At 36.6% G+C, this 23,322-nt stretch overlaps 1 protein-coding gene across 26 annotated transcripts in view; it reads left to right on the top strand.

Moving 5' to 3' along the window:
• Positions 1 to 23,322, top strand: part of METTL8 (methyltransferase 8, tRNA N3-cytidine) — a 43,264-nt gene that overhangs the window by 12,275 nt on the left and 7,667 nt on the right. For 9 of the 26 annotated variants that reach the window (XR_012044461.1, XR_012044459.1, XR_012044456.1 and 6 more), the window contains exons 4-11: positions 4,679 to 5,070; positions 5,636 to 5,685; positions 8,166 to 8,229; positions 8,562 to 8,701; positions 11,835 to 11,941; positions 12,036 to 12,101; positions 18,750 to 18,874; positions 22,874 to 22,927. Coding sequence is in view for 11 of the 26 variants with exons in the window: in XM_072875214.1 (XP_072731315.1) it covers positions 4,679 to 5,070; positions 5,636 to 5,685; positions 8,166 to 8,229; positions 8,562 to 8,701; positions 11,835 to 11,941; positions 12,036 to 12,101; positions 13,279 to 13,469 (1,010 nt within the window). In the remaining 15 variants the exon portion in view is untranslated. Of the gene's footprint in view, positions 1 to 4,678; positions 5,071 to 5,635; positions 5,686 to 8,165; positions 8,230 to 8,561; positions 8,702 to 11,834; positions 11,942 to 12,035; positions 12,102 to 13,271; positions 15,646 to 18,749; positions 18,875 to 21,616; positions 21,663 to 22,873; positions 22,932 to 23,322 lie in introns of those variants that run through there. The other 17 variants (XM_072875218.1, XM_072875222.1, XM_072875219.1 and 14 more) reach the window with 12 other exon arrangements.

The raw sequence follows: 23,322 nt of genomic DNA, 5'->3' as shown, positions 1-23,322 counted from the left end.
TTAAAGCCTTTAAAGATGCTTTAAAATCCAGGAACGCTCTTTTTATTTCTACATTCTCATCTAAATTTGTTGATTTTTTTTTTTCTTTTGTTGCCTCAAAAGATTGTCTCAAAGTGTGTTTTTGTAGCAATTCAGTTACTTATTTGAGCAATTTTGCACTTGGGGGGGGCAACAGGCTCTATGTAAAACAAGTACATCACTATGGTGCAGTTGCAAGTTCTGGCTTCTTTTACAGTTTTTCAGAATAAAACGCCCACTACACAGGACTGTTACTTCATCAAAGGCAATGAATTTGCAGCCAGCTAGGGTGCTGGGGATGAAAGGTCCCATGTACAATATTCAAATGCTTTTTAATGATTTGTGGACTGTTTAGAAAGCTAGTGTTTGTACATTGCACCATATTTCATTAAGTGCCATGAAAGTTGCACTGGTCCCAGCTGGTCCCAGCTTGCTGCCTTGGCCAGGCTGAGCTGAGAGTGCTTCAGGAAGCAGTGTGTTCACTTTGTGTGGAAGGTGTTCCAATACATCATGCAGAGTCTGCTCTGTAAATGATTAAGGAATTTTGTCCCTGTCTTCAGAAGGGAAACTTAATGTATTCTGCGTTTCTGAAGACTTCAAACTGGCAAACTAAACCCTAGACTAAACTCTACAATAGTTATGTATGCTAAAGCTGGAGTATCAACTTGATAGTAACATAGAAGACTGGATTCTTAATTTGTTCCTTTATTAGACAGATATTCTGAAAACAATTACTTTGATGCCCTGGGCCTCAGTTTACTTAGCGTGTCTTGAACCTGTCAAATTAGATAGTGTCATTATGATCCTGTGCTCAGTTTCACTGATGTAACTAGGGCACACGTTGGAGTTTATTTGAATTACCTGTGAATGTGTCTTGGATTGTGTCCCCTTCATCACTTTGAATGCTCTGGGATTGTCATCCTGCCCTTTTCTGTTACCTCTCACATTCTTTATCTAAATACAGAAGTGCAATGTTTGTTTTTTCAAAAATTACATCTAATATTTTCATTTGGTTTGTATAAAAATTGAAAAAGAGCTTATAATTGAAAAGTAAGCTGTGTAACCATGTGGCTCATGGAGCCTTTCATTCTTCATCTACAATTAATTAGAACTTAGTTTGTGCTGGTGAGAAATGGAATAATCAGACATTTGTCTATTTCCAAGAAATACAAGAATCCAAGGACATTTCCTTTGAATGCCGCTCTGTTTAGAACTTGAATAGGTGAGCATTGCTGATAGTGTTCCTTCAGAAAGCTTCAGCTTCATTCTGCAAGTGGAAGTATATTTTGGCCTATTTGTGTAAACAATGAACTAGACTGAAGCTAACAAGCAGGTTGTTTTGGGGCCTTGGAAACTACAGTAAGGAGAAAAAGACAAGACAGATTTCAATAATACTATTATATCACTAAAATAGAATGGTTCTGATGAGCCTCATTAAAACAAGAGAAGTTAAACTGCATGAACTCATGATACTACCTTTAGGAATTTGATTTACTTATTAGCATGTCCAGTTTCTTCTCAGGCATGCCTGCTAGCGTTGAAAGATTCTGTTAGGGAGAAAAAATGATTGACTAAGTAAGGGATTTTTTTGTCTCAGAAAGTTATACGTTTATTAGTTTTGTCATTTGTACATGCTTTGGAAAATTTAGTAGTCAGGCTACTTAAATATACAAAATTAAACAAAAAATTGATAATAATACAGCACGCGAGGTTATTACACAGTGGTTCAGGAGTGACCAATAAAAGAATGGAAAGTAAAGCATTCTCTCACTTGAACCTATGTAATACCATACTAATACAATTTGAAAGGCTGACTTTAGCCATTGCTTTCCTTCAATTCTGAAATCTGGAAAACTTGATGGGAATTTAAGTACAAGGGTTCTGAGCAGACTTGTAGAAAAGTAGTGACTATAACAAGGGGTGATAACAATTTAAGAACCTTTTTAGTAGAAGGTTTGGTTTTTATACTGAAGCTGAGCAATCTATGAATGTGCAACTTACACTATTGAAATCTGGTATATGTGACCTCAGTCAGCTCTGTGCTTATATTATAAAACAAGTCTATACAATTGCTCTGCATGGCTGAGTCTTGCCCTTTAATAATACAATGGGATGTATTAAATGTTAAATTTAAAAAATTATGCAGATTTCTAGGACAAGGCATTCTGCCACCTCCTTGCCACTTCCCACTGCCTGTCTGTGCCTCTGATGATAATTCTCAGCCTTGTTTATCTCTGAAAAGCTGTAGCGATTTAGGAAATAGTATGTTAAGATTTAAATGAGAGTAGTGGGAGAAATGCACCATATATTTACTCTGTGCATTTCTATTAAAAGAATTAATGGGTCAGTGTAAGTGAGTCAGGACAAAATAAAAAAGGCAACACATTATATGATGTACACTTAGCAAGAGACATCAAGGGTAATAAGAAACAGGTCTGTAAATGCTTTGGGAATTAGGGGAAAAAACAAGAAAAAGATTTGGTTTGGTACTTAGGAGGGATGAGGAACGGGAAACCATCAACAAGAGAGACATTGAAAAAGCTGTAATTCTTATCGTTTTATCAGCCTTCCTTTGAAAGGGTTAGCTGCAGTCCAGTGGCTAGCACTATTAGTGCTAGTGAGGAGGAGGAAAGATCTTGTTCTCGTACTGAGAAAGAACAGCTTACAAAGTACATCCACAGACTACATGGATGACTGGGAAAGCAAAAAAGAGAATATTTACTTTTTTTAAAAAGGGAGGTGGGAAAGGAGAAGAGTCAGATAATTAGTTTCAATTCCTGGAAAAATACTGGAAGAGATAATCCAGAGCTTGCAGACACTGGGTTTGGAAGAACAAAGGAGATGAATACTGGCCAACAAATATTTTTCAAGAATAAATCATGTAAAATCAAGCTAATTTCCTTCTTGGAGAAGGTTACAAGCCCTGGGGATAAGGAAAAAACAGCAGACGTCCTGAAATTTATCCGTAGTCAGGCTTCTGACTTGCTTTACTTGACATTTTCGTAAGCAAGTTAAGCAAGCGAGAGCTAATGAAACTGCTTTTGGGTGAATGAATGCCTAGAGAGATCCTTTCAGAATGGAAGGCTGTGCTGGGCAGAGAAGTGTTTTGTTCCGTGTCCAGTTCTGCTTGGTATTTTCATTAGTGACCTCAGGAAATGGGAGACTTGAAGATGATATCAAGTGAAGAGACATTTCAAGTATGGTGAAGGATGGGATTAGGATTCAGAAGGATCTGGACGAATGGTGGAAAAAAAGGATCTGAAATATAAATTTGCTAAAAATAAATGCAGAATAATTCCTTGAAAAAATACTAGGTTCTGGAACAATTGGCTAGGTAGTAATTTTGCAGAAGAAGATCTGAGGCTTGTGGTGAATCACTAGCTGAATCAGCAGTGTCATGCTGTTGCAAAATGGCAAGCTGGGAGTTATAAACAGGATTACAGCCTGTAAGCCTCGTAAAATATTCCTTTTGCTCTGTGTTGATAATGCCTTTACCAGAATACAGCACGAAAAAGTAGTAAATCAATTGGAGAGAATGTAGAGAAGAAAAATGAAAATTATCAGAAGTCTAAAAATCATTACTTCTGTGGAAAGAAGAAGAGAGGTTTAGACAATCAAGAAAAGATATTTTTTTATGGGGAGACACAGTAAAAGACTTCAAATAAGTAAACAGGTGTTGCAAAGAGAAGTGAGTAATCTTTGCTTTATCTGCTTGGTTAGTGGGACAAGAATTACTGGACTTAAATTGCAATAAGGAAATTTGAGGTTAGGTAGTGGAAGAGTTTTCTAACTGTACAGATGGTGAAGGACTGTAATATATTACTGAAGAAAGTTGTCAAACCTGTATGAAAGGTGGTGTTTTAAGAACAAGTTGGACAAATTTCTGTGGAGAAGGGGTATGAACTCCCTGACTGGGTGAAATCCCTTCCAGTCCTATTCTTTGTCATTCTAACATTCAGTTAGAATGTTTTGTGAATTAAAAGTTAACACAAAGGTCTATTGTAAGACTCTCTGAAGTGTTTTGAAAGTAAGAAAGCCAGTATGTTGCTTCTGACTGTATTGTTATTTTCTGTCAAAACTGCATTGTTGAATGGCTAGGAGTGAATTACTGTCTATTGGCTATGCAGTAGCCTATAGCCTATCACTCTAGTTCACAGAACTGGATTTCTAATTGGTGGTTATTTGGAAAGATGACTAGCTACCAACAAGTTTGCAGTTGTTGATAGAGTTTCATAAGTCATGAAATTAATTTCCATTTAGTATTTCTTAAATATGAAAAACATGGAGAGCATTTAATTGAAAAGATGCATTGCTTTTATAATTTGAGATAGGAAAGCTTGTCTAAGAAACTTATGATTGCATATTTTGGTGATGTTGTTCTATTATGTCACTACTTTTTTTTTTTTAAAAAAAAAAGATTATGCAGAAAGCCTGTCTGCCCCATCCTAAGTGACATAAAATCTAATTAAACCCTCATGGGAGTTATTTTGAGCACAGATTAAGGTAAGACCCAAAATCCATATGTTTTTATTTAAATGTGTACAGTGTGGGAAACTACGTATTTTTAAACTGTAAATTTGGGGTCCAAATTCCATGTTGCTTTACGGTATTTTGTAGCTAAGCTCATATTCACCAAGTTTTTGTTTTGTTTTAATTTCAGATAAATATGAGAGAGAAGCCAGTAAATATTGGAATGAATTTTACAAGGCTCATAAAAATAACTTTTTCAAGGATCGCAATTGGCTGTTTCTGGAGTTTCCAGAAATTCTTCCAGAAAAAAGGAGAGAAGAGTTGAAAACAGAAGAAAGATCTTCAGAACACACAAAAATAAATAGTGCCAACAGTTTTTCACACAAAAATGAAATGTTTGAGAAAGGAGAAAAATATTGGAAGAAAAATTATGGAGGTGGTTCTACTTCTGTACAAGGATATGTATATAATAAAAACCAAGCAAAATCTCTTACTGACAATCCTCAGGGTAAAAACTGTGGAGAAGAACTTGGCAGGCTGGAATCCTTCCCTGGTAGCGATGCCACTTACAGAATATTAGAGGTAATGCACTGCAAATGTTCTACCCATCATATAGAACTCAATTAATTGCTCAAAAGCCTGATAAAGACATGTAGTAAGTATCAAGAAAGTAGAATTTGACATACTACCTTCATTTATGGCAAAAACTTTCAGAAGCCTACAATCTGGGCTTTGTTTTCCCTTTAAAGTTTTTCCCAAATCAGAATTTAGGGCTACATAGTCAGATTCCATTTTCACTGGAAGTTTGGTTTCTAATTTCCTAAGGAAAGTTACATCTTAAAGTGCTCTGTCTTAAACTTCAAGTACTTGATGCATTCTTGCCAAATGGTGAAATTCGACAAGAATATTGCATTTTCCTATGCAGTTTGAGACGTGGATTCTCTCTTAACTTTAGAAAGACATTGAGGAGAAACATGACCATAGAAGTGATTTGAGAATTGTGGTATGAGCTGTTTATACCTTTTCTGTCCAACATACCTTCCAGTCTAGTGGGTCCTACCTACCAACTAATTTAAGACAAAAATAAAAAAATACGAGGTTTTATTTGTTCCTTTAATTTAACTTTTTGTTTCTCTTCTGATTTTAGGTTGGTTGTGGTGCTGGAAACAGTGTCTTTCCTATTTTGAAAGTTCTATGGTATGTAGTGCTGGATTTTCAAATATGAAAGTTCTATTCTCATCTTCTTAATTTTCTTCAAATGTTGATGCTAGACCAGTGCTGCAGGAAGTGTTGAGTGGATTGTTTTACAGCCCTGAAATTCTGATTGCTTGCAGACCATAGATAATGTTGGTAGCATCAGTACAAGATACTCCTCATACTGGTCAACCCTAGTCTTGGGGGGACAATATTTGCTGACAAGGTTTGTCTTCAGGTGCATTCAGACTGATTTCTTGTGGTTAATCTCAGGCAGGTGGAATATTCTCTTTTCTTACATGTCACTGTAAAGCTACCAGATATCTCTTCAAAAGGCCAAAATCGGAGACAGTAGATAACACCATGTGGTCTACTGGTAAGAAGTTGTATTATTTCTGAATTTGGCTGGTACACTTTGTCATATTGCTTTAGGTTTTAGTGTCAAGGAAGGCACAAGTCCTGTATTGCATTACTTAATTCCTTGAGACATTTTAATCCACTTAGCTTCCGGTTTTAGAAAAAGCTGTTACGACAGCATGTCCTCCCTTCCATGTAGGCAGGAAGGTTTTATTGGAAAGGCTGTGTATGTATTGAGGGTTGAAATAGATTTCTTTTTATTCATGCCTCCAAGAGCTTGAGTACGGCACAGTTCATTATTCTATAAATGAATTCTGATTGGTAGCATCACCACTATAAAAAAATACTCCAATTTGCAGATATGGAAACAGAGCAGGAGGAATCGAGTGATTCACCAGGGTCATAGATGAAACCTATTAGTGTTGGCAATGCATCTTCATCCCACAACAAATGCTTTGCTTTAGACAGCATATAATGAAAGGGGAGCCCTGTTTCATATGAAAAGTTTGGAAAGTAACACTATACCGGGAAAAGATATCTTGTGGCTGTATTAAAAAAGATGAGACAAACTTTTGTGTTTTCCTCACAGGAGGCATTAGTCATAGGTTGGCATTTCTGATAAGTAAGAATCCACTCATTAGGTATTTTTCCTGGAGATCTCTATTCTTATGCAAATCCTTCAGTCAATCACATTGGTTGGTATATTGAACAACTCAGACATTTGTCTTGTATATGACCTGATGGAAACATCTTTTATCTCTTAGCAGGCCTGGCTTTATTGCATAGTTGGTTTCACTCTGAATTTAATAATATAAAAATTGCCTTTTGTATGCATATAAAAAGAAGCCAGTGTCAGGTATGAGTGTACCCTGGCTAAAAAAAAATTTCCACTTAGGTTTGTAATGTAACTTTTAAACCCTGCCCCCCTTAAAATTTATGTTACTGCTTTTTAATACAATGCCTCATGAAGTCACCATCCAGATCAAGTCGTGTCTTTATTTTAAGTTGACTTTCTACATAGCTCCTATTCTGCTCTAAAAAAATGGAAATAACATCGTAACAAGACAATTAGGTAATCTGTTTAACCTTTCCCAAGGGAGTGGCTGGGTCCAAAGCCTGGCTGCTTGTCCTCATCCATGATAAATATCTAAACTCATCAACTCTCATGGTAGGCACAGAGCTCATAAAAGTTTTGCTCAGCAACAAGGATGGAATATATTTTGGTCCACAAGGGTTCTCCTGTTGAGCCCTGAAAGGGAGGTCACTAACTCAGCTGTGTATACTGTGAGATCTTATAGGTACTGCCACTTATTGATTGCCTTTCTAAAGAAACCGTCTGTCCAAAATCTCAAATATTTTTAAAGAAAGATTAATTGGTCATGAGTTGACCATGAGGTCATCCCTCAGTAGGTTTTGAGGGGCTTGCTCAGTTTCTTAAATGAATTTTTCAGAGGTGAAAAAAATTTATCCCTAGAGTTACTAGTATCTGATGAATGGTACAAGGAAATTTGCAGCTGACTTAGTCTTGGATGGAAAAGGAAGGGAAAACAGTGCTACAGGAAATTCTTATTCATCTTGGCTTACAAAACACAGGGGATAATGGAGGGAAACAACTAGTACTGCTTAATCTAATCAAAAGCACAGCAAGGTGGCACATGGGAACCCAAACCTCTACAGAACTGTGGATGACTTTTGCAACACCCCACCCCTGCCCAAATCATATTGCTAATTAAACTGCATACATGGGCTAATCATAGAGACTTAATGCAGTGCCTCTGTAAGAAAATGTGACCTATTAATGTGCATTTATGTAATACAACACCAGGACATTGTCATCAATTCTGACAGCCCTCTGTGACCTTCTTTCTTTTCCTTTTCACTTCCTCCCTGACAAGGCTATAATTCTCCTTTTTATACTAACTGCCTGTTGGTATTCTTATGAATTTGTCTGCCCTGTTGGTTCCTTACAACCTATGTGGCTTTCCATGTGCTAGACATCAATAAGGCACGCTTGATCAAACCTGTGGAGAACTGCAAAGGGCCCTCTGTAGTTCCATGAACACTGATGTAGACTTTAATCTTTTACAATAATAATTTTTTAACTGATGTTGGTTTTGTTTTCCTAGCAATACACCTGGAACCTTTCTGTACTGTTGTGATTTTGCTTCAGGAGCAGTGGAGCTGGTAAAGGTAATTCATATGCTCGCTTTAGAGTACCTTATAAGTCTGTAATTCAGGAGGCTGCCAGGAAGCCGTCTTCATGAAAAAGAATGTGATGGCTTTGACAACTTTTAACTGAAGTTTTCAATATTCCAAAGAACAAAGTCTTACTCTATGCAGAGGGGAATGAATACCATCAGTGAGCTTGCTTCTCAGCTTGAGTACGATACCAGACAGAATAGGCTTTTATATGAGATGTTTTACAATGCTGAATAATTGAAGAAAAAAAGTTTCTTGAGTCACAGTAAACGTATTAACTGCTACTGTTCTCTCTGTGCCTCTTTTCATCTTTTTCCTGACAGTCACATTCGTCCTACAATTCAGCCTGGTGTTCTGCCTTTGTTCATGATGTGTGTGATGATGCTTTACCCTATCCTTTTCCAGATGAGATCCTGGATGTCATTCTCCTTGTCTTTGTGCTCTCTACTATTCATCCTGACAGGTAAATGAAGACTAAAGAGCAAAGCAAATGGGTTAAATCTCTTTTATCACTGGAGGTTTTCAAGAATAGCAAAAGAAGATTATGAATCTTTAATTTATTATTTAGTAAGCTACAATATATATAAAACAAGGTACTTTAAATGCTGTTTCCCATTTTCAGGCTTCAAGAGAAAAGCTGGTCAGGCTAATTCATTAGTCAGCCTCCTGTCTCCATCAAAATAGAAGGGGTATATTGTAACTAAATATATCCCTATTAATAGATACAGTGATTCAAGAAAATTACAAATTAAAAAACCAGTCCACTAGTCTTCTAGAAGGAAATTATTTTTAGTGATCAAAACCAAACATTCATGATTTAACACCTTACAATATGTTGATAAAGACTTAGGTTGCTGATTTAGCCACACACAAATGCTTACATGCAGGCCTTATAAACCAAAATGCATTCCAAATTTTGTAACTTGTTTGGATTAAGAAAACTTGATCTAATTTTCATGCATAGTGTTATGCTGAGTGCCGTTAGCCTTGTTACTAATGCCTCTCAATGTCTAATGAACCAAACTTTATGACTGTTAAGGCTGGCTGATTGTGAAAATGCCCTTTTTTAATGGGAAAAATGCAAAAGAGGGGATGTAAGTTAAACTCCTTGACTCTTCCTTTAACTAGATCATATGAAGGGAAATACATGCTGTATGTGTGGTAATACATTTATTACTTTAAGAATGTCATTAAAAAGGGCTTGGCAAACAGAACAGTATTTGTCTCAGTCTGAGAACTATTTCCTTGCCTAAGTTATTAATGATTAGCTTTACAGAAAAATCTTTCCCATATAGGATATTGCTCCTTCCTGTTTGTTCAGAGATGAGCACATGAGTCATGCAAAGCCTGGGTCCAGATTTCAAAAACAATTCAAGTGGTAGATTTCAGATCTCTGTAACTGCGGTGATTCTGCCAGGAAGAAACTGGACAATAGAAATGCATTCATTCAATCACTTTGCCTGTAGAAGCAGTAATCAGATGTTCTGTCAGAATTTCTGTGGATCTTTTCCTGTTAGTCATTTGAGAATGTGTTTGTCTTTTTTCTATTTTTTTTTTCTCCCCATGTCAGCATCTAAAGGCTGACATGGATGCTTTTGTGTGTGTGTGTATACACACATAAAGATTTCCATGTAATTATCTGTGTTGTAAGACCCACTTTCCAAAGATTTGTTAGTCATTACTGTCATCTCATAGAAGTAAATGACTGCATAAAGGCAAATGTAATCCAGATTCATCTTGCTCAGTATACATTTTTTCTGGAAACTTTGAAAGTGGGAAAAGAAAAAGAAAACCAAGAGAATGATGATGCAGAATTTACGTACTTTGGAGACCTGGAAAATATACATGGGAGGGACACATTTGTATTCAGCACAACTGTTACTTAGCGATTTCTCTTCAGGCTGTTGTGTTTAATTTTTGATAATTGCTACTCTTGTACCCCATTTTTAACACTTCAGTTCTGCTAGAAGGCCCCTTTAAAAGTTGGTTGCAGAATTTGAAAGGTATTAAACTTCAAGCTATGTAATTAATGTGCTCTAGTCCTACGGGATGAGATTTCTCAGCACTTTCACTTTTTGTGCATGTACATTTTTTTCTGTGTACACAAAACTTACGTTTATATAGGCAAAGTCTGTAATTCTGTGCACAACTACCTGTCTTGAACAGTCTTTTATTCTTAGCTGGTGCTGCCTTTTCTGTCTGTGGCAGCACACTTGATTGCCTGTGTTGAGTATGAGCAAAGAGGACAACTTTTAAAGCACTTGGCTTCCTGTAAGTGAATTCTGTGCTTAAAAAGTGTATGCTGCTTTTTGTTCTTGTTTGTTTGTTTGGAGATATGATATTATTTTCTGCTGAACTACCTCCTAATTCTGTTCCTTAAAAATCAAGGTAAGATGCCTGCACTGCTGTTGCATAAGGACCAAATTACATTAGTGGTTGAGTTCTGACATTGTTGGGTCAACAGGGGAAGGCCACCTGAGGGACAGGGATGCTGTAAGGATGTTGTCTTTGTACACAGTAATGGTATGCTGATTTTGTATAGTTCAGTAGGACTTACTCTTCTTTAGCTCTTTTCAGATACAGCACCCTGCCTTTCCTTTCCATTCATTTTGCATTCACTCTGGCTCCACACCTTCTACGTGGTCTGTCCGCTTCCCGGTGGGAGGAAGGGTTGAATTAGGCAAGTGGACTTTTATACCTTGCAGCCTGCCAGGTGCAGACTGCCTTTTGTGGTCTTTCATGAATGTGGAAAACTGAGTCCTTCAGTTTATTCTGAAAGAGTGAGGCAAACCCAAGCCATTATTCATTAGTAACATGTTTTGCAGGGTAATGCAAATGTATTTATAAGAAGCTCCAGGGTAAGGCTAAAAAGTGAGAATGAATTTGCTCTGGTCTAGTGAAAGGGAAAGAGTACTGTGTATGGTACTTATTCCTATCATACGTACAGCGGGCTGGTATGATCTTGATAAGGAAGAGCTGATGTTAGATACCACCAAGATTCACAATTGTCAGCATTTTGGAGGATGCAGACTTTCCTCCTCTAACTAGCAATATCTCCAGATGGAGTTCTGCCAGATTCCTCTCCTGAGGTACTACTCAGATTCTTCTTTCCATCCTCAATCATTAGGTGTGGAGATACTGATTTTGTGTGTATGATCAGTACCTCCATAAAGAAATCAGGTAAGTTTTTGTCTGCCTTCCAGGCCCTTGATTTTGCTATGTACAGCAAGAAGGATTGGTCTAGCTCACCAATGCACATAGCTAACTGTTCATTCATTGTTTGTCATATATCTGCCTGACCCATATGACCCATATACTCAAAAACTGTGTTTTAATCCATCCTTGAGATTCTGTTGAAGTGAAGGAAAAGGGTTCCTTTTCTCTTTCCAGTTTGTATTCTCTTACAGTTTCTTTTAAACTTTTGGTTTAGAGGCTTTTTTGTAAAGAGTTCTTCCTGTTCACTAGTGCTTGGCCCTTTTATACTAAATATAGACACATCTTCTCACTGTAGTTTTGGAAATCTATGTATATTCCAAGCACCTAGAAAAAACCAGTTATTTTTGCAAATTACACCAGTATCCCATCTATTTTCTAAGGATGCAAGGGGTTGTAAATAGGTTGGCTAAACTACTGAAACCTGGAGGAATGTTGTTATTTCGAGACTATGGAAGATACGATACAGCTCAACTTCGTTTTAAAAAAGGTAATTCCTGAATGCTTTTGTAGTTCACTGTTCATTTTAACTCTTTTTGAAAAAAAGTGACATGTCCTTTTTCATTATTGCTCTAATTTCTTAGGCCGTTGCTTGTCAGAAAATTTTTATGTACGAGGAGATGGAACCAGAGTATATTTCTTTACCAAAGGTATGAAATAGTATAGTTTTTTATAGAAAGCGTTGAGTGTCTCTCAAGATGATTTGAGTTGTAAAAGCTCATCTTAGAAGAGAAATTTAAAGAAGGTTTTATTGGCTTTTTTTTTTAATTCTCTGCTTTTACAAAGCCCAAAGCTAACTGATGTAAGAAAATAATTCCCTTTATGTGTACGCTCGTGGCATCTGGGGTCCTGCAAGATTGCTTGCAGACATCACTGGAAATTTCTCTTTGTCTAAGCATCTTGTGTCTAATAGTATGCTCAAATTCTATTATGTAAAGATGTACTTGATTTCTTTCTTAAAATTGAGATAAATATGCTTGGAAGGACAGTTGGTAGCAGGGCTCTGATATTTTGTTCTGCTATGTTGGTGAATCTGAGCTGTGAGGCTGCTCTTTCTGCAGGAGCTAAACTTAAATTCCTGATTATGGATACTATTGCTCTTTGCCTCTCCACTCACTTGGTTCTGTTGGCAGTCAACTTAGACTGCTGTTATTTTAGCCCAGCTACTGGAAATTGTGAAAGTGAGCATCACAATACTCTTTTTCTTTTTTTTTTTTTTTTTTTTTTTTTTCCTTTTTACCCTCTGCAACCTAGACTGTAAGCAATAGAGGTGGATCAGCATTTATCCCAGCCTGAGTAATTTTAGAAGTGAGAAGGAGGATCTGGGACATGTATGGGAAATCACTTGAATTCAAAGAGCCTTCTCAGTTTTTAAATGCCTTGTTTTGTGCTTACTCATGACAAGGAAGCTTAAAGTTTTCCAGTGGTGACTGACAAGAAGGAGATAATGATGTTGGCATAAATGTGTGGATTGTCATTTGGCAGGTGAAATAGCTTTATCTCAATAATATGCGAACAGGGACCAAATGGCATGCATTTGTTTTCCTCAACTCTGTTGTACTGAACCCTCTGAAGAAAGGGGATCCATGAATGCCATGAGTAATACCCAATGTGGTTTGGGCCTCAACATAACATTTTTTACTGTAATATAACTAGAGAGCTGTGAAAATGAATTTCTAACAGAAGACTTCTTACAGGCAATTTCCTTTCAAATCACAAACCAGATTTAGTTCCATCTTTGGTTAAACTGCAGGTTGTTAATTACTACATTCTACAAATGTCTTTTTTTTTTTTTTAATTACAATAATTCTTTATATGAGAAAATAGATGAGATATGGAACATGTTCAACTTGGCTGGATTAACTGAAGTACAGAATTTAGTTGATCGGCGATTACAAGTAAACAGGAAGAAAAAAGTGAAAATGCAGCGAGTTTGGATACAAAGCAAGTTCCAAAAACCATTGCTGCTATCTCTGAATAATCCTGAAGAAATTAGCGAAAGGCACCCTTATAGATAATTGTGCCATGAACTCCAGAAACTGAAGCAAATTTGAGTACGTATATTTCCTATAAATCTTGTGTTAACCACTGAAAAGGAGAAATATATTGAACTGAAAACCTTTCCCTGATTTTTTTTTGTAAATGTATGTGTGTGAAAATGATTGGGGGGGGAGAGCATTTCTGACTTCTGCTTTGTATGCAATAAAGGGATATGCATTAATCTATTCATAACTGTGACCAGGCACTATTTTACTTCCTTGAATATAAATAGTCAATAAGTGTAAGCATGTATCTTGTTCCTGTTGAAATTCACAATATGTAAAAAGTTTTAGACTCAAGCATAATTGTTTCAGAGATTCAGAGAAACAGAATATCTGTTCTTACTATCACTACAAGCTGTGCTGAGTTAATTTGAGTCATGTCTCTCTTACCCACTGTGTGTCTTGCAACTGTATTTCCTCTTTGGGGGGAAATTTCTGGGTGCATAAATAATGAAGACAAAATATCTTTGATTTGCATCTAAGTTATAATTTCATACTAACTGCATGTGATATGCATAGGTATAAGATTAGTCAGTGATTGGCGTCCTTCATTGTGACTGACTTACTCCTCTGAAGTCTCCACTTTCCATCTACGTGCTCATCAGAAACATGCCAAACTCAAGTTTCGGTAACAGCTTAGTGATACATACACTATATTTAAAGTGCCATAGGTTGTAAATTGAACATGAGGTAGAAAAGAATTACCAAAATGCCAAAACAGTGCTGAAACCAAATAGTTAACATTTACCTGGATAAATAGAAGCATTATTTTTATGATACGTCAGAGCAAAAAGAGTAGTCCAGAGTACATTTTACTAATATTGTTATGGGCTAATGTAATCACACTAAAATGGTGATCTATGTGGCAGCTGAGATATTTTTGTTGTTTACAGAGAGAGGTTGCTTTCTTAGGGCTTGAGTCTTAGAAAAAAGACACAATGTTTTGGTATTGAACCTGTGGAGATACAGTAAAAGGACAGGACTACACTAGTATGTCAAGTGCTTTTAAGAAGAAAAACAAAATATAAACACTGTTTTCAGATGTAGACCATGATGCTGAGGCTGTTGAGCTAGTATTTAAAGATGCCACTTCTGCTATTTAAATGTAATTTTACAATCACTTAGCCACAAGGAGGAGAGGACAAGAAACACGTGAATGAATAAAATAAATCTCTTACTTCAACAAGGATATAGAATGCATGTAATCTATAACATGCATGCAGTTTTGAGTGCCGTTAATATAGTGATAGTGACACTCTCAAAGTCTCTTTTCTTGCTTTTGTTTTAGTCTGAAGGGTAAGCATGTCACAGCTGACAACCCTTTTTTTTTTTTTTGCAAGCTGTTAGCTGCTAAGCTAAGTAGAACTGATTGTCTTCTAGGAAAAAAAAAAATATCTAAATTTAGATGCTAAGTATCTTCATTCCCTTTGACAAGATGAGGGAACTGCTTAATTTCCATAAACCCAGATCTGTTTCAAGAGTGAGGTGCAATAAGGGGTTGTCCTGGTTTCATCTGGGATAGAGTTAATTTTCCTCCTAGTCGCTGGTGTAGTGCCGTGTTTTGGATTTGGCATGAGAACAATGTGATAACACACTGATGGTTTAGTTGTTGCTAAGCAGTGTTTATACTAAGTCAAGGACTTTTCAGCTTCCCATGCTCTGCCAGCGAGGAGATGCACAAGACACTGGGAGGGGGCACAGCCAGGCCAGCTGACCCAAACTGGCCAAAGGGCTATTCCATACCATATGGCGTCACGCTCAGTATATAAACTGGGGAGAGTTGGCTGGGGAGCAGCCATCGCTGCTCGGGGACTGGCTGCGTGTCAGTTGGTGGGTGGTCAGCGGTTGCATCACTTGGGTTTTTCCCAGGTTTTGTTTATCTCTCTCTCTTTTGTTGTTTTCCTTTTCGTTACAATGTATTATTATTTTATTTTATTTCAATCATTAAACTGTTCTTATCGCAACCCACGAGTGTTCTTACTTTTGCTCTTCTGATTCTCTCCCCCATCCCACCGCGGGGGGGGATGCGAGCAAGAGGCTGCGTGGTGCTTGGTTGCCGACTGCGGTTAAACCACGCAGGGGTCTTTGAAGGTAGGATCTGATACTGCATTTTTGGTGTATTCTAAACTCCCATTAGAGTAAGATACTGTTTTATGAATTAAGTGGCTTAGGAAGCTTTGGTTAGCAATGGCATTATTGTAACCTGAAATAAAACTCTTGTGGTATAAATCAACGGTTAAAACATAGCTGTGTTTCTTCAAGTCCTAAGTCTTGAGAGACTAGCATCTGCCTGGGAAATGTAAATAAATATCTGCTTATATTTTAATTAGGTTGCTACCCTGTGCTATTAATCATGACTTCTGAGTATGCATAGCTCTTAGTCTAGTACAAAGCATTTTCAGTTGTAGAATTTTCCAGGGTGGCGGTGGGGATAATAAGCTGTTGAGCATCTTGCAGTCTTACTCCTGTGTGTGATGTATATTTTCCATGTGTACAGGCTAATGAAATGTTTGCTTTGGCTCGCACACTGATATGTTGATTCTGGCAAGATTTTAAGATGCTGTGTTTTTAGTTTAACAAAAATGTTACATCAGAAGAAACCAAACCCTGAATTCTTGTATGGCCTTGAGCAAAATTGGCTGTTTCTCTTCCACACCTTGCAGCGTAAGTACTGGCTGCCTCTTTTAGAATAATGGTGCCTGGTTTAGAAGTAGTAAGATCAGCTACTATTTGTAAGTGTAGAATATCCACTGTAAAGTGAACTGTAACTAGTCTGAACAGTTGTAAGATTGAAGGGGAAATGGACAAAGACATCGTTCCCAGTAAGAACTTTTGAATCTGAGTAGGACTTTCTGTATTTTGGCTTAATGACATTTCAGTATTCAAAAAGCTTAATCAAGGACATGTTTTTAAAATACTTCCAAATTATCTGTTTTAGTTGGGAAAATGAATATTGCAATATTAGCAAAAGAAAGGCAAGTAGAACTACTGCAATAAAAGAAAGAAAAGAGACACAGACAACTATATAGGCAATACAGTTTAAAATGGCTTATTGTTAATTAATTTCTGGGGGAAAGAAAAACTAGGGTATTGCAAACAAACTGTGCCCAATGTAGAAAAAGGCTGTAAGTTTTACTTTTGAAATCTGAAGTTACTTCTTTAATCAGATATGTACCTGAAATCTCTAATTATATACATTTATAGAAGTACACATTATATAAATACTAAACATTTCCATTGTTAATTGCAAATTTTTTTGTTTTGTTCAGCATGACTTCCTGTGCTGGTAAGGCAGACTTGTGAATGTATACAAATGGCAATTAGAGAAAGATAATCTTGTTAGAATTGAGCTTTGGCTTCATTGGCTTTGGCTTGCTTTATCAATAGTGTGTACTTCTTGCCCATCTCCACTGGTATTGCATTACATTTATGTACAGAGATACATGAGAGTGTTACTACTGGTTTAGACCTTGCTTAGTTTTTAAGCAAGTATAAGACAGCTATAAAGTAAAGAAAGCGACCAACCTTTTTTCCTACACTAATTCTGAAGTATCTAGTCGATAACAATTAACTCATATAAAAAATGTTGGGTTTTTTCCAGCAAAACCAAGGCAGGTGCTTGTGCCATATCTACAAATCCACTGAATCTGAAGAGGAGAACCAAAATGCAGGGCAGATGGGGAGACAGCAGGAACTCTAGTGACACTAGGGAAAAGTTTCTTGTATTGGAAACTGCTGTTTCTGTTTTGCTTGTCTTTTGCTTGCAATTCGGCTAATCTGCAGATTCTGCTGTTTAATAATGACTAAAAATTTACAAACCATAACAAACCATCCTGAACTTTGTATTAAACACCAGTGGAAATCACTTAACATAAATTTTGCTACTTCATTTTGGTTTGTGGTGTGATCTTTATTCACTGCTCCGGTGTGCTCTTTGATCTGTTGACATATGCCTCATTTCCCCTTTTTTCCTGTGCATAGTAGACAATTAGGCAGTTTCCACAGGAGCTATGTACACAAACATTTGTAGTAAAGTTTGCTGGCTGGGTTATTTCTGCGATCGAAGCAAGAGAGTTTTATTTCCTTCTGTAAAGAACAGATTGCTTTTTCTTTTTGTGTGAATGCAATGAATTGTATAGATGCTAAATTAATATTGGCTGTATTTTTAAATTAATTTAAGCCAAATATACTTTAGGGTATCCTGTTTGTAATGGCAGCGATAATAATAGATAGTTCATACGTAAACCACTTCTACATCTTCATAATGGGTGGTTGCACAACCTTGGAAATAAACCATGTATACATATTACAAAAATATTAAACATTGTTATTAGTAACAATACAGGTCGCTTTGCCTTTCAGTATCTGTAAACTTCTCTCCATGTTTGGAACAAAGATTGGACATGAGGGTTTTTTACATCAGTTATGTGCCAGTTGCCCTCCTCCTGAGAATCAGCCAGAAATTGGGCAAGTCTAAGTCTGCTAAATGCAATTACAGTTAGTATATAGTCAGTAAGAACTACATGGGTTGCCATGGGCATCTTAGCAGGTTCTTTGTTGTACCTGTTGGTCCAGGCATAGGTCATGCCTGGACTAGACTTTGTGCTGAGAAGGGGACTTCTCTGTCCAGTGACTATCCTCCACCCTTTGCTAGTACCAAGCAACTAAAGGAAGAACTTGTCTGATTTGAAAGCAAAAGCCATACAGGCAGGAGGGGAGGAAGATGAAGATGCAGCTCAAAAGCAGACAAGAGAAGGAGTGAGTGTTTCCTCTGGGAACTAGGGTAAGAAGGAAGCTTGGACAGACTGACAAAGCAAGAAGGATGAGATGCAGAACCGAACAGGCAACTGAGGAACAGAACACCATGGGCACCATATAGGGAGAAGATGTATAACAGGAGACAGTGTAGCAGGGTGAGGACATTGGGCCTAGAGATGAGTGCAATGAAATGGAGGAGGCAAGAGGAAAAAGGGGACTGCTCTGTCACAGAAATAGTGTGAAACCTTGGTAAACAAATAAATTGGGGTAAGGATTGGAGGTGGAAAGACCTGTCTTCAAAGTCTCTCCCAAGTGGTACTGTATTTTCGCATCTTAGTGGAATATTATAGGCTTTGTCTTTTCATCCATATGTGCACAATGTATTTCAATTTATTACGAAGATGGAATGTTTCATTTGTTGTAGTTTATATGTGCTATGCACATGTTTGCAACAGTGCAGGCAGGTTTATGATACACCTGCTTTTGCTTTTTCCTTAGGGAACAATGTTTTTACCTTCTTTCAAGTAGAACTCTATAGTGACAGAAGCTACACTCCTAATCTCCTGGAAAGCAAATACAGAAGAATAACAGAAGTGTCTGCATCCTGATTGTGTTCAATCAAGGTAGGACAATTAAATTTACTCCATATGTTCTGATGTTGTCCCATTTCAATCACGACCATGTCTGCAGATTATCACCTTGAAGTGCCTCCCAATCTCAGTTTCTGTTATACTTGCATCTGTTCAACACACTTAAATGAATTTGTATAAACTAGAAATACAACTTAAAAGGAAAATAGCAGAATACTCTTTAGGCTTTATCTGGGATTACAACAGTTTAGAGAAGGAATATGTTTATTATTTTAAAACACTCTCATAGTTGCAGAGGAGCACTCATCCAAGAGGCTGAAAATTTAGGTTATTTGAGGTATAATGTACATCATCAAGAATATTAAAACTAATATCTGTGTTAGAAAGCTTCATATACTTAATGTTAGCCAAAGGTATCTTGTCAATTGTTACTGTGAAAAAGGAGATAGCAACAAGATAGTCCCATTTTCAGAGGATGTTTTATTGATCAGGTTACTACAATTTTGAAGGGAACATGAAAGATTAAGAAAGCAAGTTAATTAGTTTAATGATGGCTAAAACCCACTGATGACATATACAATGTAATAAATGCTCAAAGAATAATCTGAGCATTCCTGTGTATTGATACTAAATGAACTTCTAAGTTCATTAAAAACACAGGCTTGGTGTATGCCGATAGTTATAAAAACAACCAAAATGTTAAAATTTATAAATATCATGTAAAAATAGAATGCTGTATAGTTATAAATGTGATGTAAAAATAGAATGCTTTATAGCTACTGCATAAATCCAGTGTATAGTCTTCTCTGTAGTGTGTCCTGTTCAGCTAGAAAAAAGATGCGGTAGAAATAGATGGTGAAAATTCCTAGAGACATGAAAAAACTTCACATGAAGGCAGGTTAGGGAAACGAATGATAGACAATGTGAGGATGGCATATAACATTATGTTTTAATATTTAGAAGGTCTAGTTTATCCCTTTACACAATACAAAAAGCAAGGTAAATTAGTCAAGTTGGCAGACAACAAACCTACATTGATAAATACATACAGTGTGCCCTATGAAAACACAAGGAATCGCAATGTTCACAAGGCTAAAAGATTGGTGAGTTACCAAAAGTGGGTTATATTAGATTTTTCCATTTTTATTTTTATGTGTGAAAGGGAAAATCTGCATATTCACTGCTTAGGATTTTAAAATGCCTCCAATAAAAAAACCCCAACAATCTTACAACCTTTCTCATTACCTTTTGGGAGATCCTAATATTGCTGAGCAGTAGAGCTGGAGAATAAACCTGAATACAAAATGGGTCTAGTAGGCACAGTTTATTGAATTAAGAAAATATAGAGGGGGAAAAAAGTAGAATAAAAGAGAACAAACTAATTGGCATGACAACATGCAGTCCTGTAGCAATCATACAGCAGTTAGTATTTTATATAGAATGACAAATTCAGTACAGTGTGTGAGAGAGAGGGAAAGAGACATCAGTCTCGCCACACTTTCCTGTCATGACAATATCACTGTAAACTGGCATTTGGACAAGCCAAAAGCCAAAGAATAAAAGTAGTTGGTTTGCTAAAAGAGCATACAATTGATGAATTATGCTTGGGTCAGACTGGCTGTATTAGAGGGTTTCACTGCACAGCCAACATTCATTTTTTCTTTCTTTAGTGTCAGGCACACTCTAGCCTGCATTTCCTCCCAAATAACAAGTGCTCTTTAAATGGAGGAGCTGCATCTTTGAACTTGAATAAAAGGGTTGTTGTGCAGCGTAGGATTTAGCAGATGGGCTTAGAGAATCCGAACCTACCACTAGTCTTTTATTCTACGCTAGGAAAAGCTTTGCCATTTTTAATGGCCCTGTTTGCTACATACCCTATTAAGCACAGTAGTCAGATGTTATTCTGAGGAATCGGGCAGCTTAGTTTCCAATGACATTGATTACACTCAACAGTGAGAGGATGAGAAAGAGTGGTGGGTGGAGAAGTGAAAAGACAGTGTGAGGCATTTCAAGGAGGAGGTTTGCACTCCAGCACTTGCACGTGGGTGACAATCCCTCTGAGAAACAGTTTTTACTCTGAAGTGGAGCAGAGTTGAACCTTCTGTGCTCACTTCAGGTTTAATCTCCATCCCCACAAGCTACCAGTGCAGCCTGTAGTTAAATGTGCATTTACTTAAAATGAAGAGAAAATAACAGTAGCAAGAAGCTGCATCTTTAGAATGGAGCTGTGATTTCACAGAGAGAGAGACCCTGGCATGTTAATCCCTGGCATAAGTGGGTGTAATTCTCAATGACAACGCTAAGCCTGTTTACACAGGGGCTGAGCTAAACCCAAAGATGATACACAATGCTGTTCAAAATCAATCATTTAATCATTTTTAAATTTTTGTGATCTAACAACCAAAGATGTTTCTGTTAATAAAAGATGGTGCGACAAAGCTGTGATTGTCACTGAGCATGACTTGCTTTGAGATAAAAATTATGACAAACGCACTCATAATCTTAATTTAGATAAACATTTCATCTTGTTATTCCAGAGCGAATATTAGTGAGTTGAATAAATACTCAGTGATAGTTACCAAACTGTGAAATAAGGTCTGTTTTTTAAATTGGAAATAGTCTGAGCTAGCTTATACAAAGAGAGAAGAACAAAATCACGCTGACAAGTCTACATTTTATTTTACTGAAGTTTACAAGGAATCAATATAATCAACAAGAACCTTGGTTTTAGTTTCTTTTTATTTTGCATGTACTTATTTTAATAACAAATGAAAGCAGATGAAAAAGGAAACTGCATGGCACAGAGTCTGCAAAGCATGTAAGTATTATTATATCACCTAAGATATTTAACAAACTACTAAACCACACTCTTTTCTTCTTGCATCAATTGGCTTGAGGCAGAGTATCAGAAACAGTAAATATTTATTTTACTTTGAAACAATTAATGTTAATGAAAGGCCTTAGGGTTAAATCTGAAAGAAAAAATCTTTGACCCGGATTCCCAATGTCATTTATGTCAACGTAAGTCCAGAAGACTCTTAAAGTCTACGGAGTCGCTTCAAGATATAGACTAGTTGCTTGCAATTAGAATCCAGATTAACTGGTGCCTAATATTCCTTGTAAAAATAAAAATGCAAACATAGAAGTACAAAAATATTCTGTCAGTAAGAACATCTACAGTAATCATTAAAAAACTGAATTAAAAATCAATTGCACCGATACACTAGCTTTGTTCACTACTCTTACTTTGCTTAAGGGCTGAAATTTGGTTTGTGTTTAAGATGCTTACCTATCTGTGTTTATATTTGAGTGTAGGATATTCAGAACTTTTTATCCTACAACATTCTCTAACAGGTAGTAAGTATTATGACACTTGACACCCAACCTGATAAGCATGGTTGATTAAGCTAAGTGATTTACAATAAAATGTTTAAGACATGTTCATTTTTGCTATGTTTCTCTCTCAAATACTTGAGAAAGTATCTGTGAGAAAGTAAGCCTATTCTTAAACTCAGCAGTCCTTTGAATTCCAAAATAACAAAATTTGTGAAGATAAGACTGAAAAAAACAATAAGGGGAAAAAGTGGCTTTTTTAACGCATTGTCAGGAAGTGAAAATGCATATTTATGTTTCCCTGTCTTTTTAGATTTCATAGAAATTGTGTTATTCCATTACCAAAAGACTGCGTATTGGTATGTGTTTCTAAGGAAATACCAGTAAAGCAGTATAATTTAAACTTACATTATGCTTTGGGCTTCCATTTTTTTCACAATTGTTTGTTCTCCTTTTCCTAAATCAGTCCATCAGATTAAAAAAGAAAACAAACATAAAAACACTCTTTGAAAGCCACAAATTGTTGATGATAATGCAGGCAAGTATTAACTGAGTGTTGTTTCCAGTGGGTTTTCCTGCCGTATGTGAGATCAAGAATGGGACAGTTTTATCTGCTATCTTATCAGCATTGTTTTTAGTAGAGGTATACTATATGTATGTTTGTGATCCTTCATATCATTTTCACATTCTTGTTTCCAGCTACCCTACTTTTGATTTACATTAATAAAGCTTTTGAAGATTCCCAAGTGGAATGTAAGTAAGTATTGCTTACATATTACTTACATTATTTAAGTATTACTATTTGTATTCATATAGTAAATAAATACAAAGTTTAACATAAATCTCCACGTGTAACTACATGAACAGCGACAGCTTCAGGCCTCTTGGTTTTCATCCCCAGCTTACTAGGTGAGATCAGCAATGAACGTGCAAACTTTCCCCAGGGGAGCCTAGAGTGACCTTTTTTATCTCTCTGAGAGTGCTGCCAAGTATTTCAGTGCTCCCTGATTTAAAAAAAACAAACAAACAAAAACCCCCACAACAAAATAGTTATTGCCAAAGAGAAGCCTAAAGGGCTTAGATTATATACATACATACATGTGTGTGTGTGTGTGTGTATAAAAATAAAATGAGAGCATAGAGAACAT

Source organism: Ciconia boyciana, chromosome 10 (assembly GCF_034638445.1).
Source record: "Ciconia boyciana chromosome 10, ASM3463844v1, whole genome shotgun sequence".
In the NCBI taxonomy this organism is placed as follows: Eukaryota; Metazoa; Chordata; class Aves; order Ciconiiformes; family Ciconiidae; genus Ciconia; species Ciconia boyciana.
The sequence above is the reverse complement of the archived record's forward strand: the minus strand, read 5'-3'. Positions and strand labels throughout refer to the sequence as shown.